Source organism: Protopterus annectens, chromosome 6.part1 (genome assembly GCF_019279795.1).
Source record: "Protopterus annectens isolate FY-2018-M chromosome 6.part1, PAN1.0, whole genome shotgun sequence".
Classification (NCBI taxonomy): Eukaryota; Metazoa; Chordata; order Ceratodontiformes; family Protopteridae; genus Protopterus; species Protopterus annectens.
In genome coordinates, this window is record NC_056738.1 from 530,446,376 (window position 1) to 530,461,444 (window position 15,069).

The 15,069-nt window shown below is 36.1% G+C and overlaps 1 protein-coding gene across 1 annotated transcript in view; it reads left to right on the plus strand.

Annotated features, from left to right (window-relative positions):
- The window catches only part of LOC122805670 (serine/threonine-protein kinase D3-like), a 1,097,474-nt gene that overhangs the window by 581,524 nt on the left and 500,881 nt on the right, over positions 1–15,069 (plus strand). Inside the window, exon 3 of the mRNA XM_044075994.1 lies at positions 318–446. Within this exon, the coding sequence (XP_043931929.1) occupies positions 318–446 (129 nt within the window). The remainder of the gene's footprint in view (positions 1–317; positions 447–15,069) is intronic.

Sequence of the window (15,069 nt, forward strand, 5' to 3'; positions counted from 1 at the left end):
TATATATATATATATATATATATATATATGTGTGTGTGTGTGTGTGTGTGTGTGTGTGTGTGTGTGTGTATATATATATATATATATATATATATATATATATATATATATATATATATATACATTTATGACCTGCAGGGCATAGACTAGCAATGATGTCAGATATTCCATATGGTTGATATCAAATGTTTTAAGTTTTTATTTTGCAAACTGAACTGAATGACTGTATATGGATTTGCCATGACTCCCAAATGAAAAATTGTATGAGAGAGTAACTAAGCAGCTGTATATTCTGATTTCTCTTTTTTGTCCCACAGCTTCTGCATCCACGGAGGTTTACGTTCGGCCACATGTGTTGTATGTCCATTCATACAAATCACCTGCATTCTGCCACTACTGTGGAGAAATGTTGTGGGGCTTGGTACGTCAAGGATTAAGATGCAAAGGTAAGGAAGTGTTATTCAATGTGAATTTTGTCAACAGTGCAATGGCTGCACTGTTCTCTCTGCAGTTTATATAAATGAAAATGAATGATGGCTGAGTTTAATCTTTCACTTACATACATATAATACATACATACATACAAATGTTTCAAGCACGGGCATTAAAGCCCTTCTAGCTTGCCAATATGCCAAAACACTTGTTCCCATAGTAAATGTCCAGGTTGATTTTAAAAAATATCTAAACTAGTACTTGCTTTAATGTAATTTGGTAGTCTGTTCCAAGCATCAGCTACTCTGTCAGAGAACCAATTAGTACACTTCTCATTCCTATAGAATCTTCTACATAGGTTATCTGGTGATTCGCTAGTACTTTTTGATAACCCCAAACATTCCCAGAGGTAGTTGTCCCTAAATGCCTTATATACATGAATAAGATCTCCTCTTAAATATCTGTAAGAGACACTGTACAAGTTCATATATTTTAGTCTTTCATAATAACTTAGATTTTCACATCCATGGATGCCCTTAGTGTATTTCTGCTGTACTCTTTCCAGTTTATTCATGCTTGTTTTCCTATAGGGCTTCCATATTGTTATTCCATACTCAAGTTTGGGTCTAATGTAGCTAACAAACAATGACTTCATTATGTTTGATTTCCTAGACGTTATAAATCTTTTTATACAACCTATAGTTCTATAACTATCATTAGCCAATTGGTTGATATGATTAGAAAAAACTCATAGCTGAATCTACTCATATACCCAGGTCCTTAAATGAGTCTACAGTTTCAAACACTGTGTGCTGTATTAAATATTCACCTTTCAGTTTATGTCTCTACTTATACATAAATAAGTGAAAATGTACTGCTAGTGATGTTATTAAAAGTACAGGATGGCAAAGTTAGGACTTTTGTGTGGTGTGACTGTCTTTATCTGAATGACACTATACCATATAGCCATATATTATTAGCACTAACAAAGCTGAGAATGTAAAATATCAAAATAGGAGAAGGGATTCACACCTACTATAATGGGGAATAGAACTGCCGTACCTCCCAAAAATGTCAAAACTAATGTCATAACTGTCTTGGCCATTGAGATGACACTCCTTTAACAGTGTCAATCAGCAATTGTTATATCAATCTGCAAACTTCCACAGCCAACCTTTCATTAATAGCATGAATAGGCTCTTTGTTTGTCTCTTGTGTAGCACTCAGTTTATTAAGTGGCTATATCCATCTTCTCTCTTTCATGGGCTACACACAGGTACCTGAAATGGTTTGCCATCTAATGCTCTGACTAGAGTGAACTGCTTAGGCAAGTAATGCTCCTGTCTGACCACTATAAGTCTGACTATGGCTATGTCTTAACCTACATTCCTTTTGGCAATGGCCTCCTTCCTTTATACCAGGATAGGATACCAATTTTTGTGATGGTTAGAAAAGGCTGTTGTCTCTAAACAACCCAGCACTGTCCTATTGCTAGTCGCACTTGATGCTTTCTGAGACCCCCCTCACCTAGGGGCTTGTACCCACAGTAGTGGCTCCCCCATATGCTGTAAGACCTGCCAGGTTGGCTTATGTGCAGCATTGGGCTACCTCTCCTATAGCTAGGGTAAAGGTCTCCTCCCCAACTACTCAGCAGTCTGCCAACCAAATCCTCATGTCTTCAGGCACAGTGCTAAGGACTTGTCCCACGACAAAAAGAATTGCAAACATTTCAGATGTAATCTTACAGCCAGCCAGCCATCTGTATAATAATCACAAGATAAAAAGTGTAGCGACTTGAAATGCCAACAAAACAAAATAATACCAAAACTGAGTTGCTAAGCCCACAAGACAGAACACTACTCCATTGAAAAGTCAAATCCACCCTTTATTTGAAAAGGATAAAGATTAAGTACTTTTGTCCATCAGAATGCTTGGACTTCATCAGAATCTTACTGCAGGAAGATCCGGATTTCTCTTTGCAATATTGGCAAGAACATCACACAAATCTTGTGTTCCTCCACAGTATTAACGAGTGTGGATCAGAGTGCTGAAATATTGTACCAACTGCCATTTTGTTTGCAGTTCATCTGCTGTGCTGATGAAGATAGCATCCTCAGCATTTCAAAACAGTTTAGTGTTGCCTCTAAATGTTGTGAAATTCATCAACTTTTTTCTGTCAAAATCTTCTGGAGACTTATTGGCTAGTAGAAAAATGAGCAAATCTAAGCATTCCCTCTCTGACTCTTCTCTGAAGAAGGATATACTTTTCACCAACCTTTTATGGCTTGGGAATTTGTTAAATTTTGCAGATGGGAGGGCAAGGTAAAGCTGCAGTGATCCTTCTGGAGCTCAGAATGTAAAGCGAATCTTGAACATGCTCCGGATGTTGCTAATGTGGCCTGCTGAATGCAAATCTGAAGATATCTCCTGAAGTGTTGTTGTCACCAACTGTATAGCCTTCTTCAGAGAGCAGTTGTAAATATAAGATTTGAAGCTATATTAGGATGGTGGATTTACATACGATATTGTATATTTATACCTGTGCACAGTGTGGAAAAACAGGAGTTTGAATCTCTTTTGTGTTGATTTCTAACATAATTAAATTTTTTTGTACTTAGAACTGTGCTTGTATTTTGACCGTTTTGGACCAGTGTACCAACCCAGTTAGGAAACGGTAAATAAATACATAAAATAAATAAATGTGGAGGAGATCAAGGTTATTTTACTGCATAAGTTTAGATGTGAAAGAATCTCAGTAGAACATGGACACATCAACAGCAGTGATAGAGACACACCCAAGTAAGAGGTCTAAATAAGTGGTAGATAATGAATCCTGGCAGGGACAATGTGGGTTCAATGCACTGGAATCAAATTTCATTGACAATGCACATGCCAATCACTTCTAGGATGAGGACAGCTTCATGAAAGCAATGTGTTATTAAGGCTTCTAACACTGAGCAGCCCATCACTTTTACAATGCTTTTATTAAGTTTTGTTAGACCGGTAGATCGGCTCAAGTGATATTGCCTTAAAAAGGTTCTCTGGAAGTGGAGATTGTCTTGGCCAATAAAGAAAAGCCCCGAGTTCAGAAGTGTAGGCCATCGCCTGTGAAGCATGCAGAACAGTCACTGACTATTTCCCATGCAGATACACACTCCACCCCTTGGAATGACACCATAAAATAATTCATTTGTTGAAGGTAATGATTTATTCTTTATATTGTGGTATCATTCTCAGCAAAGGTAGGAAGCTGTTCACCGTTAGTTGCATCCTGGCCTCAAATGCACATTCAGAAAGCTCAGCCGTTTATCTTTTCATATACAGTGATGTGTATCTCAAATCATTCACTCTCACATGGGCAAATCCTTGCTGTATGTGTAGCTGGGCTGAAGGGACTTGAGTGCCTAGTAACCTGAGAGGCAGCACACCATTACCTTTTCCTTATTCTGCCAGGTGAGTAGTGCATCTCACTATGTTGTCATCTGTGAGTCAGTAATCCATGTAGTGTGACTGGTGCAATTATCCCTTAGGGCTTTGGTGTTTTAGCTTAATGACTCTTCTTTGCAGCATTATATAGGTTGGATATGTGTGTGTGATTAATGTAGTATCACTGGGCCTCAGAGACCTTTGAGACTTTGGTAGGAATTTCTCAAGTAACGTAGCATAAGAAGTCTTAGTTTCTAGTGAGTAGCATATTGGTGCAAAGTCTGTACAGGTACAGACAACCTGGTTTGCTCTGACAGTGTGTTTTGACAAGAAACTATCCTTTAATTTCAGTACACTTCTTGAAAGTGAATTCAGTGTGACCTAAAAGTAGGTTATTGTCAGCGAGCATGATGCATTCACTTTCCCTAGTGCAAATTAGTTGGCAACAGATGGTGTAATGGTGGATCTGTTTCAAACTCTCCATTGACCGAATTGTGGAATCTAATATGGTCGAGACCATATGATCAGAAATTCAGTCTGTTGACAAAAAACACAAACTCAAACAACACCCACAAACAGAAACAATGCTTTTGCAGGGGGCAAGCCCCCCTGATAATTATATATACCAACACCAAGATTGCACTACAGTGGAGTAAAGGGCAAATTCCCTGTCCCCCACTGTACTGCAATCTCAGTCAGAATGGTTCAATGGATTGAATTTTCAACCATATGGGTTTCAACAATTTGGATGTTCGATGCTTTGAAATCGACTCATAAAGGTAGCCTGGAGTAACATAGTTTTGGATACGGTATTCATTAGTAATAGTACTTTAAAAATAATAGGGAAAGTAATAAATTCGTGTTCATTACCAGGAGCTTGCAACTATGGAATATATGTGCAAATCAGCACAGCCCAGCCAAATATTATGAAATGGTATGCAAAACAGAAAAAATTAACAGTACCAATTACAGCTAAAAAGCCAATCTGATAACACATTTGTATACACTGGATTGAGTGAAATGCACAGACCACCAGTAAATGATTTTCTTTCAGAAAGTAGTTATGTGTCCCAAACTATAAGATTATTTCCCAGTAAGCACGAATTTACAATTTATCTATAATGGAAGTACAGTATGTTGCTCAAAATGAGACTGTAGCTTATGTTGTTTACAAAGTGAAATGAATAGCCATTTCCTTGGCCTTGTAGAGACTGTTGGCAAGGTAGGTCCAGTAATACAACAACACAGCAGGTGATGTAATGCGCAGCTCAATGAAGCCCGGATAAATGGAATGCTATAGTGCACAGAGCAGGAATTTAACAATAACAGTTACAGCTACAACAGCCAATTGGCTGCTCCTTCTGGAAGTGGAAATATAGCACTGGTACAGTAGAAACAATGGCATAGATACAGTAAACAGATAAAGAATACAATGAAATGTGGATCAGAGAGACATGTTAGCATGCATCTTTCAAAGCATGTGACTGCGCAAGAGATCATGGGAGAATGCATCCTGTAACCTCATCTACTTGTTACACTGGTACTGATCTTTGACCCATCGACCCATCTTCTTGTAGGGTAGAACTACACTGGGAGAAGAGGCATGCCTTCCTATTAGTGTCTGCTCTGCATACATGCATTAAAAACACGGGATAACATCATTACAGTCAGTTGCTCTACCTTAGGAAAATGAATTGTATCATTTTTATAATGTATATCATTTGACAGAAGTTTTAGTAATCACTGTAAACTCCATAGTACTGCTCCTGGGATTGTACCTTGAAATTTATAAATACCATGTCCAGTTGTGGTGTAATAATACACTTGCTTTTGTAACAAATTTTATTTTCCAAGGCATATTGTCTGTCAGTCATTTCTTGATCAACATGTGTAATTTAACAAAAGATTTATTGTGATGAGTAGAAATGCCTTGGGTTAGTTTGTACAAAGGAAAATGACAGTTTGGCTGTTATTTATATTTCCAGAGAACCAGTAGCTTTGTTTCATTGTCAAAAGTCAGCACATTTTTAATGATATTAACAAAAAGCATAATATTTTTTGTTCTGCTTTAGAAGGCTGTCATCTGTTAATTTAAATTTTCAGAAATTAGCACTTCTGAACAAAGGTAACATCCGTCATGCTTTATTTCACATTTATCTACAAATGTAAATCAAATCGCTAACTCTCTATAAATAAGACATTGATGTGTTTATTTATTTTAAGCAATATATATATATATATATATATATATATATATTAGCAATATATATATATTAGCAATATATATATATATATATATATATATATATATATATATATTTACAGAGAAATTAAAACACCTGTAAAACACATGCACAATGGCAAGCAATAAACAAGACGAGCTGAGTATGACAGCTTAATCAGGTATATCCTACAATATGGACCTTCTCCTAAACTTTCTGCTGAAGACTGATAACTGGCATCATGACAGGTAGGTATCTGCTGTACTAGTTAAGGACGAATATATTCCTATATAGTATAATGCTGAGGTCTGAGCTCATAAAGAAAGTGCCAGGGTTAACACATGAATAATACTAAACAGGCCAAATTCAAAGCAGTTATCAATGTAATGTTAGGGCTTGTTGGCAGTTTGCTTTATGCTTATTTGCTTCCTAGATGATTTGCTGTATCTTTGCAGCGACAGTTTTTCAAGGCATGCCCAATTTTTAGTGAAAACGAAGCAGTCGTTTTCATGCTCTTAATCTGTCAACTTTCCAAGTTAATAGCAACAATATTTAAAAAGTGTTCCCAACTATTTTTAATTTGACCCCTGACTCTTGGTGGTGTTGCTACAGTTTTCACTTGTCAGATTATGATTAGATATAGTGATCTTCCCTAGAGAGAGAATGGCATTACATTTTACTAATAAGTCTCATTCAAGAGTACACAAAACACGTTCCATGGGATTGTCTGTGAATGTGGTTACACTGTATGCATGGATGGATAGATGGGGACTGCTTCAGGTCAAATTAAGCATTTTGGTTGGTTGTTATAAGTGCAAGGCTGGTGGTAATACATACGTTAGGAACTCAATGTAAAAAAACCCTTTATCAGGAAAAGTTGATTTACGATTAGATTTGGAAATGGTCAATAGCAACATTCAAAGTACTGTTTTTTCAACCTTCTGTATAGCTAAGGGCAGTGGTCTCTTTCTACTGAGTGGTAGAACTCATTTTCTATAGGAGCTTATCTTAGGTTCAGAGGTTCACAGGTTTTTCTTGAACTTACACTAAAGATGACCACTGAGAAGCTGAGCCATATCAGCTAGCACTGGTGGTAGACTAACAATGTCCCCCCTGCTAAGTAGGATTTTCATGATATATTCCAAGTGAAAATTTGTGATCACCTATCCAGTCATTCAGATGGCTTTTAAAAGTCGATAGGGAAGTACTCTGTATGATATTTCATGGTGGCATATTCCAGAAACATGAAATATGTTAGGCTAAGTATCTGTCATGCTATCTGGAATTGTTGATGTGATAATATAGGCTTAGGTATCTAGTGCTGGTGTTTGCTTGATCACTGGTTCTATTTATGTGAATGAGTTTGAGGAGTGCTGTGCCATTCACACCATGGAAAGCTAATCATAGATCACCCCACAGAAATATGTACAGCACTGAGTAGATAGCCAGGAATGTTAGCACATCAGAGACGCTAAGCATACTGAGAACTGACATCTTTTTGGTGAGGACGCATTGGGGTCTGTCATGTTAGTTAAGGTGCTTAGCAAGTTACATATCACAGGGGGCATTATATTAAATCATGGGTCTAATAAGGGAGGGATAAATGTGATTATATCTTGTTTGGACCTTGACAAGATACCATGAAGGATACATTGTGCAAGGTACAAGGATTTTCTATCCATCACAGAGACATGGTGGTAAAAGGAGAGTCTGTTATCAACATGGGTAGCCAAGTCCCTGATGACTGTGTCATATTTAAGTGGGACATAATTTATATGGTAAGCAGCAGTAATGCTAGATTTACCAAAGGAAACTATGCTGCATTTCTTGGCATTGATGGAGAGCCCATTATTAACATAGCAAGCATTTGTTTGGTCTAGCCCTTGCTGGAGAATATGAGTATCCGAACAGGATTTGATAACTATCCGCAGCCAGACCTCTCAACCAATCGGGGACAAATTTCAACAAAATCAGGGACAAGTCACGAAAAAATCAGGGACAATCAGGGACATTTTTAAAATATTAGTGCTATTAACTTGAAACATTGACAGAATCAGAGCATATGAATTAATACACATTTTCTGAAGTAAAAGAAGTCTATAACTCTTAATTATTGTCATTATTCATTAAGTGTAATGCACCACCTTTCCCCCAAAAGTCACTAGTTTTAGGAGGGACCCCAGCTGGCAGTCATTGGTTCTCTTAGCCAGATTATAGTGAAATCAGCTTTCATGCCTCAAAAGTACATACCAAGAAGATGACGACTAAGGACAGAATCCTCTGGGTTATTAGTTGTAATGCCTTTCTGTTTACAGGCAAAAACACCAAACTTTATAGTATGAGTTCTGTCCGACAGCCAGTTACATATCCTGCAAACTATGTATGGATTAATGTTGAGTTGGGAGAGTTTGTCAATCACTCCAGCATGAAAGCCTCTGTAAGGACCAGGTAGGCAGCATGGACTGAATACCCCTTATCCATGGTCTCAACAATCCTTTCAACGAACTTAACCAAGTTCAACGGGCATGATCTGACATTTACAGAGGCAAAATGGTGCATCTGCATTTATATGAGATCACCTGTATTGTTGTTTATTAACCCATACAAACACAGGGAGGACATGCAGACTCCACACAGAAGGCACCCCAGCCGAGAATTGAACTGGAGAACCTATTGCTGTGAGGTGACAATGCTACCGCTGCACCACTGTGCCATCCAAATGAAGACAGTCACTTTCTGTTTATCCCACACTGGTGTTAGACTGAGCCAAAAGTGAAGACAAACATTGCCACAGTCATATGATTTAAGTTACTGCTGTCATATACTGTATGTATATATATATATATATATACATACAGTATATATATATATATATATATATATATATATATATATATATATATATATTCAGGAAGCCTTCTCATCCCTGTCTTCAAGAAGACAGTCACTGTCTGTGTATCCCTGTGATAACAGACTGGGAAAAACTGAAAAAAAAACAAAAGAATATGGCATAGTTCACCCTACTTATCTTAGGCACCTATTAACAGCATGCTTCCTTCCTCTTCCCCAGAAAACTTGTCATCTGTACATAGAACTAATGTTTGATTGTGGGGAAAGTAAAAAAAAATAATGATCACTGTAACGTTTCCAACTTCTTATTCCTAGGTAGCATGCTGCTCGTAAAGCAGCTATAGTTACTCTCTGTGCATGCTTCTGAATTTTTGGAGAAAGTTAGAGAAATAATGATCACGCTGTGCCCAGCCCAACACAAGCTTGCACACCTCTGAGGCTTGGGAGGAAAGTTAAAGAAATGACATCATCCTCAGCTACCCATGAACGCTATAGTGACCTTCTCTGCATGTCTCTAAGCAGGGATGGTTTTAGATTAAGTGGGGCTCAGGGCAGAGGCCATTACTAAGTTTGTGTCAAAATCCACTAACACAACTTGAGGGTCTGGGAATATTCTGTGATGCATTTTATAATATATTTTGTGAAAGAAGACTATTTAAACTGAGCAACTGACATGAAGATCAGTTACTTTCATCCAGACAGCCCCCACCAAGCAGTTATAACCACTTCTGTGTATAGTTCAGGCATATGCTTGTCGTAAAAGATGATGATTATTAAATGTATTTCATGATGATGGTCATTTGATGTATTTTACCTTTGTTCCAGAAGAACAATTGCCTTCACACAAATCACATTAGTTCTGCAAAACCAGAAAGGTGAGGCAGCAACAGCAGACAGCTAACAGTAGTCATTTTCCTCCTCAAGCAACTCCAGCAATTATAGCTTCTTTGTCTGTACATATCTCAGATGTCCAGTTAGGTAGTCCATCTTATATCATGCAAGTGCATACTAGTCCTGCAGAGACAGATGCTTTCAACAGACAATTCCCAAACCCACCCAGCAGTTATGGGTAAGTCTATATGTATGTCAGATGATTTCTACAGATAGCTTCAACCCTGATTCAGATGATATATCTGCTTATCTGTACATTTCAGATGTTTGACTGTAATAAAAATAGCTGCAAGTTTATTCCATGGAAACAGTAGCCACATATTAAAGTATTCCTAGTTGCTTCACTCATATCACAGTTGTTTGTCTTTCAGCTTTTTCCTGCTAAGGGGTCGCACAGCGGAACTCCGGTCCGCTAATGATTGGCAGTAGATTTTTTACGAAATGCCGAGGTGCCAGCTCGACGTTCAACCTTCAACGAAACCATGCCCATTTACGCACACATGTCTTTTGAATGCTACCCAATCGTGGGGAGGACATGCAGACTCCACACAGTAGGCACTCCCAAGCCAAGCCTAGAATCGAACGGGAGAACCTCTTGCTGTGAGGTAACAATGTAATCACAGTAATCCTGCAAAATCAGAATTAACAGCAAGAGCTGCCATGCTTTTAGGGATGTTTCTGCTTCTTACATTTTAACATGCTTAACCTGTGGGAAAAATTTGTCCCAGTGGAAAACCACTTTGTCAGTAAGTGAAAACTATGCATAAAACATGATTAAATGTGATTTTTGAGATTGTTAAATATAAATGTATTATTGCTGATGTTGCATTTCATGTTCAAATAAGCTTTACAGGTTTCTTCAAAATACTGTTCATGACTCAAAATCTGAATTATCTTAGAGTTTGGAGTATGAACACCATTTTGTTGTCTACAGCTTTCAGGATAAGTTATCTGCATTTTCTGGGTTATTACTTGGATCAGTTTTTATAGGCTGAAATAATGAATGAAATCTAGGGAATATTATTAAACAGTGTGTGGTAAACTGAGCTACCAAGGTTTCCTCAGCAGAGACAATAGTTCTATCATCAAACAGGAATACCTCAGATCAGGTTTTATGATTTTCTGAGTTTTTAAAGACAAAAGTAGCACAAAGCACTTTACCATCATTATTTTTTGATCTGATTTTAAATGGCCATGTCCACTGTGCGCTTCCATATGTCCTTTAGCAAAGGCCCTTTTTGACTGTAAATTAACAGTGACACTTTTATTAAATATCTTTCCCTCATCTGTATCATGCTTGTATTCCATCTGTACCCATGTTCACATATTTGAGTCCCTATTTTTGTCTACGCATCATTTGTGCAGTTCAGATTATGTTTGTATTAGCAGTTTGTTAATTGTATATCAAGAAATACATCAGGGGATGATATATCTACTGAATTTGTTGTGTAAACTGCTTGTATGTACAACAGATCCAACCACAACATAAAAGTTATGTTGAAGTACTGATATATTGTGACAACAAATGTGCAGCAATAATTAGTGTTTAAAATACACTGTACGTCAAAGTAATAGCTCAAATGGTTAAAGAAAACATATTTTTCAGGCAATTATTGTCTACACTGTCGGAAAAGTGATTTGTGACTAGTGTTATGAGAAAGGAATGAGGTTTTTATTTCTGAATGTATTTCTCAGGGTTGCCAAATGCTACAGAGCAACTGCGATCCTATTCTCACGCAGTACTTACATCCTGCTTTGTTCATCATCGTGCTTTTGCTGCTGACATACTTCAAGGAAATTGTTGCTTTCCCTCTTACAAAATATATCACTTGGAAGGAGAAATGTTTTCTTATTGTCAGGGTAGATATCACAACTGGGATGCCAGTGTGAGCTCACTCAGAATGGACTGTAGGTCTTCATTACAATAAATTATGTTAACACAGGCTTATCAAGTAATAGAATATACATCTGTCTGCACTTCCTTCCCATCTGTTTCCACAATTCACTGCACTGATACTCACATCAGAGTCACTGACTACTGATGTATGCATGGCCATTTAAAGCTGGTGTTATGAAAATGATGTATGAGACTTTAGTACATTTCACATTACACGAGGACCACGTTTACATGTAATTAACACGTGGTACCAGAAAGATTCATCTTTTGCTTCCCAGTATAAATGCAATTGCATATTTTATTTTAGCTTTTTCCAAGTGCCCTGTGAAGACTTGCATTAGAATTATCCTACAATGCATTAACATGCTTATTTTATAAGGTACATAAACAATACATCAGCAGGACCACTAAGAAATAAATATAGTTAAATGGCTTTAGTTTCCAGTTAAGCTTCATGGTTTGATGGTTGGTAAAACTACTAGGCTGTAACTTATTATGCAGTTGCTTTACAGGGTTTACTTTAAAATAGTTTTTGACTGTCATTCTACTTTGCTAACTTCACACATGTATACTCATACACACACACACACACACACACACACACACATATATATATATATATATATATATATATATATATATATATATATATATATATACACAAAGAAAGATACATACACATAGACACACATGCACACATATATATTATTTATACATCTATATAATATATATGTCTGTGTTTTTATGACTGCACTGGATTTGTTTAAATGCACAAAAGACTGAAGTGTTTTGCTATACTCATGAACAAGTGAGTGAATATTAAATGGAATACTTGTAAATGCAAACAGCAATAATGCCGAAATGCCTTTTTTGGACTATGTACAAATTTACTGGTTTCGCTGTAGTGGTAGGTAGGGTTTGAATGGCGCATGGTGGTTTGTGCCACTGCAAAAATGTTAGGTACTGGTACTTTCTATAATTTTTCTTTATGTTTTCTTACCAGTAATCAGTTTTGCAGGAACCAAACATTATCACAAAAGAAAAACACTCTCCTTTTCTGAGTGGGTAAGGAATTAGGAATAGTTTTTTTTAGTAAACTAAGAAAGAAGCCTCCTCGGTGAAACAATAAAGCCCAGAACAGCCTGGAATCCTTCTCAAAACTTTTATTAAACACTCAATAGACCCACCATTAACGTTCACAATACGTTTTCATTTAAAACATACTTCATCAGATGTGGGCTGTTAGTTTAATCTTTGCTTCTTATATAGTTAACAAAAAGACTACCATATAGTGATTAACCGATCACATTCTGAATCAAGTTAAACATAATGAATACATGCTAATTCATTAAAAAATGTATACAGTACCAGTTAAAAAACAGTTATAATTTTAAAAAGCCACTTTATGTTGAAAAAATATATTGTTCAACTACCATATAAAATACATCTCTTTAATAAAAAAACAATTGGTAGTGTTAATGTCTAATTTAATGTTCTTTAAAAACTGGATTTTCTGTTTTTTTTTTTTACCATAGAGCTCCCTCTAATGGGTTTTTAAATAAAACATTTGTAATAAAAAAAAATTCTGAATGAAATCTCCACCTTTAAAATAGTTCATATGAATAAAAACATAATGAAAAAATATTAAAAATAATGAATTTTTAAAAACATCATTAAAAAATATTTTAATAATGCATGAATCCACAAGTTTCATAAAAAAAAGAACACAAACCAGTTAAAAACCACACCAATGGGGTAAAAGTGTAGGTACAATAAAGAATAAAAATTAATAGTAAGTTTCCTAAATCGATCAATCCTGAGAAATCCATTAATTAGAAAGTGCTCAATGCATATAAAATTCTTAATAAACATGTACTTTCTCAGCTCTACCCTTGAACATGTTGTATATACCTTAAATCTCTATGTTATAACTTAGCTGCTCTAAGTTTGAGTAGGGGAGTTATGGATATATGTTCATTTAAACCTGGGGACTTGTTGACCTCAAGGGTGATCTGCAACCACAATTCTCTATATTCTGTACATTCTTCCCATAGACCACCTCGACCATCTTTTATGATCCTCTCCAGGACAAAAAATAAATAAAAGGCATTTGTACATATTTGTTTATGCTTATGTAGAGTGTTAGTTTCTTTCTTTTTCTGTAAGTCATACATGTGCTCATAAATTCTCCTTCTGAACCTACACTCTGTCTTCCCTATATAGAATGCCTCAAAAACTTGGCATTTCACCAAATATACCAGACCACTAGATTCACAATTATAAAAGTTCCTTCCCTCTAGGGTTACCCTTCTGCTTTCTAACGTAACACTATCCACATTATAAATGTGGATACATTGATGACAGTGCCCACATTTAAAGGTCCCCTTTCTCTTTCTATAAACATATTTTTCTTGATTAGTATCACTTTCCAATAGCTTCTTTAAGTTACAACAGTTCCTGTAAACCACCTTTAATTTCTATTTTTGTAGCTTATCTAGGTCAGTAAAGGCTAAGAACTTATTCCATTCCTTTTCCATGATTTCCCTAACCGTTTTAGAGCTCCCATTAAATTCTAAAAGTAGTGCATAACTATAGCTGTCACTTTTCACATTATTCCCTTTTATCTCTTCAGGGAGGTCTATACCTAAAATTGGTTTGAAGTCATTTGACCTCCTAACAGACACTTCTTTTTTGACTTCATTAATTAACTTTTCTGGATATTCTCTCATTCTGAACATTTTATTTAACAGTTTTTTCTCTATTTCAAAATCTTCGTTCATAGGCGTCATTCACTCTACTGGACCTTATATATTGTCCTTTTAATATATTTTTCTAAAATACATAGGGTGTGCAATTTCAAAGTGTAAATACGAGTTAGAAAATGTATTTTTTATACACCCTTGAATTAAACTTTAAATTGTCCTTGTAGATTTCGACATCTAAATATTGCAACTTCTCCTGGTCTATCTTGTATGTAAATTTTAGGAAGTCAGTGCTTTCATTTATATAATACATAAAATTATCTATTTCATCTCTCGGCCCTTTCCAGAAAATACATATGTCATCAAGGAATCTTTTGTAGAGTGTCCAATGGTTACTGTATATAGAGCTTGTGACTATTTTTTCTTCCTATTTGGCCAATACTAAGTTAGCATAGGTGGGTGCACAGGCAGCACCCATCACTACACCTTTCTTTTGATGGAATAATTCCCCTTTAAAATAGATAAAATTATACTTTAAAACTAAATCAATGAGTTCCATCACTACTGTACACTCATGAGATACATTTTCATCCTCAAACATCACTTCCTCTAAGTAATTTAAACCCTCTCTATGGGGGATACTTGAAAA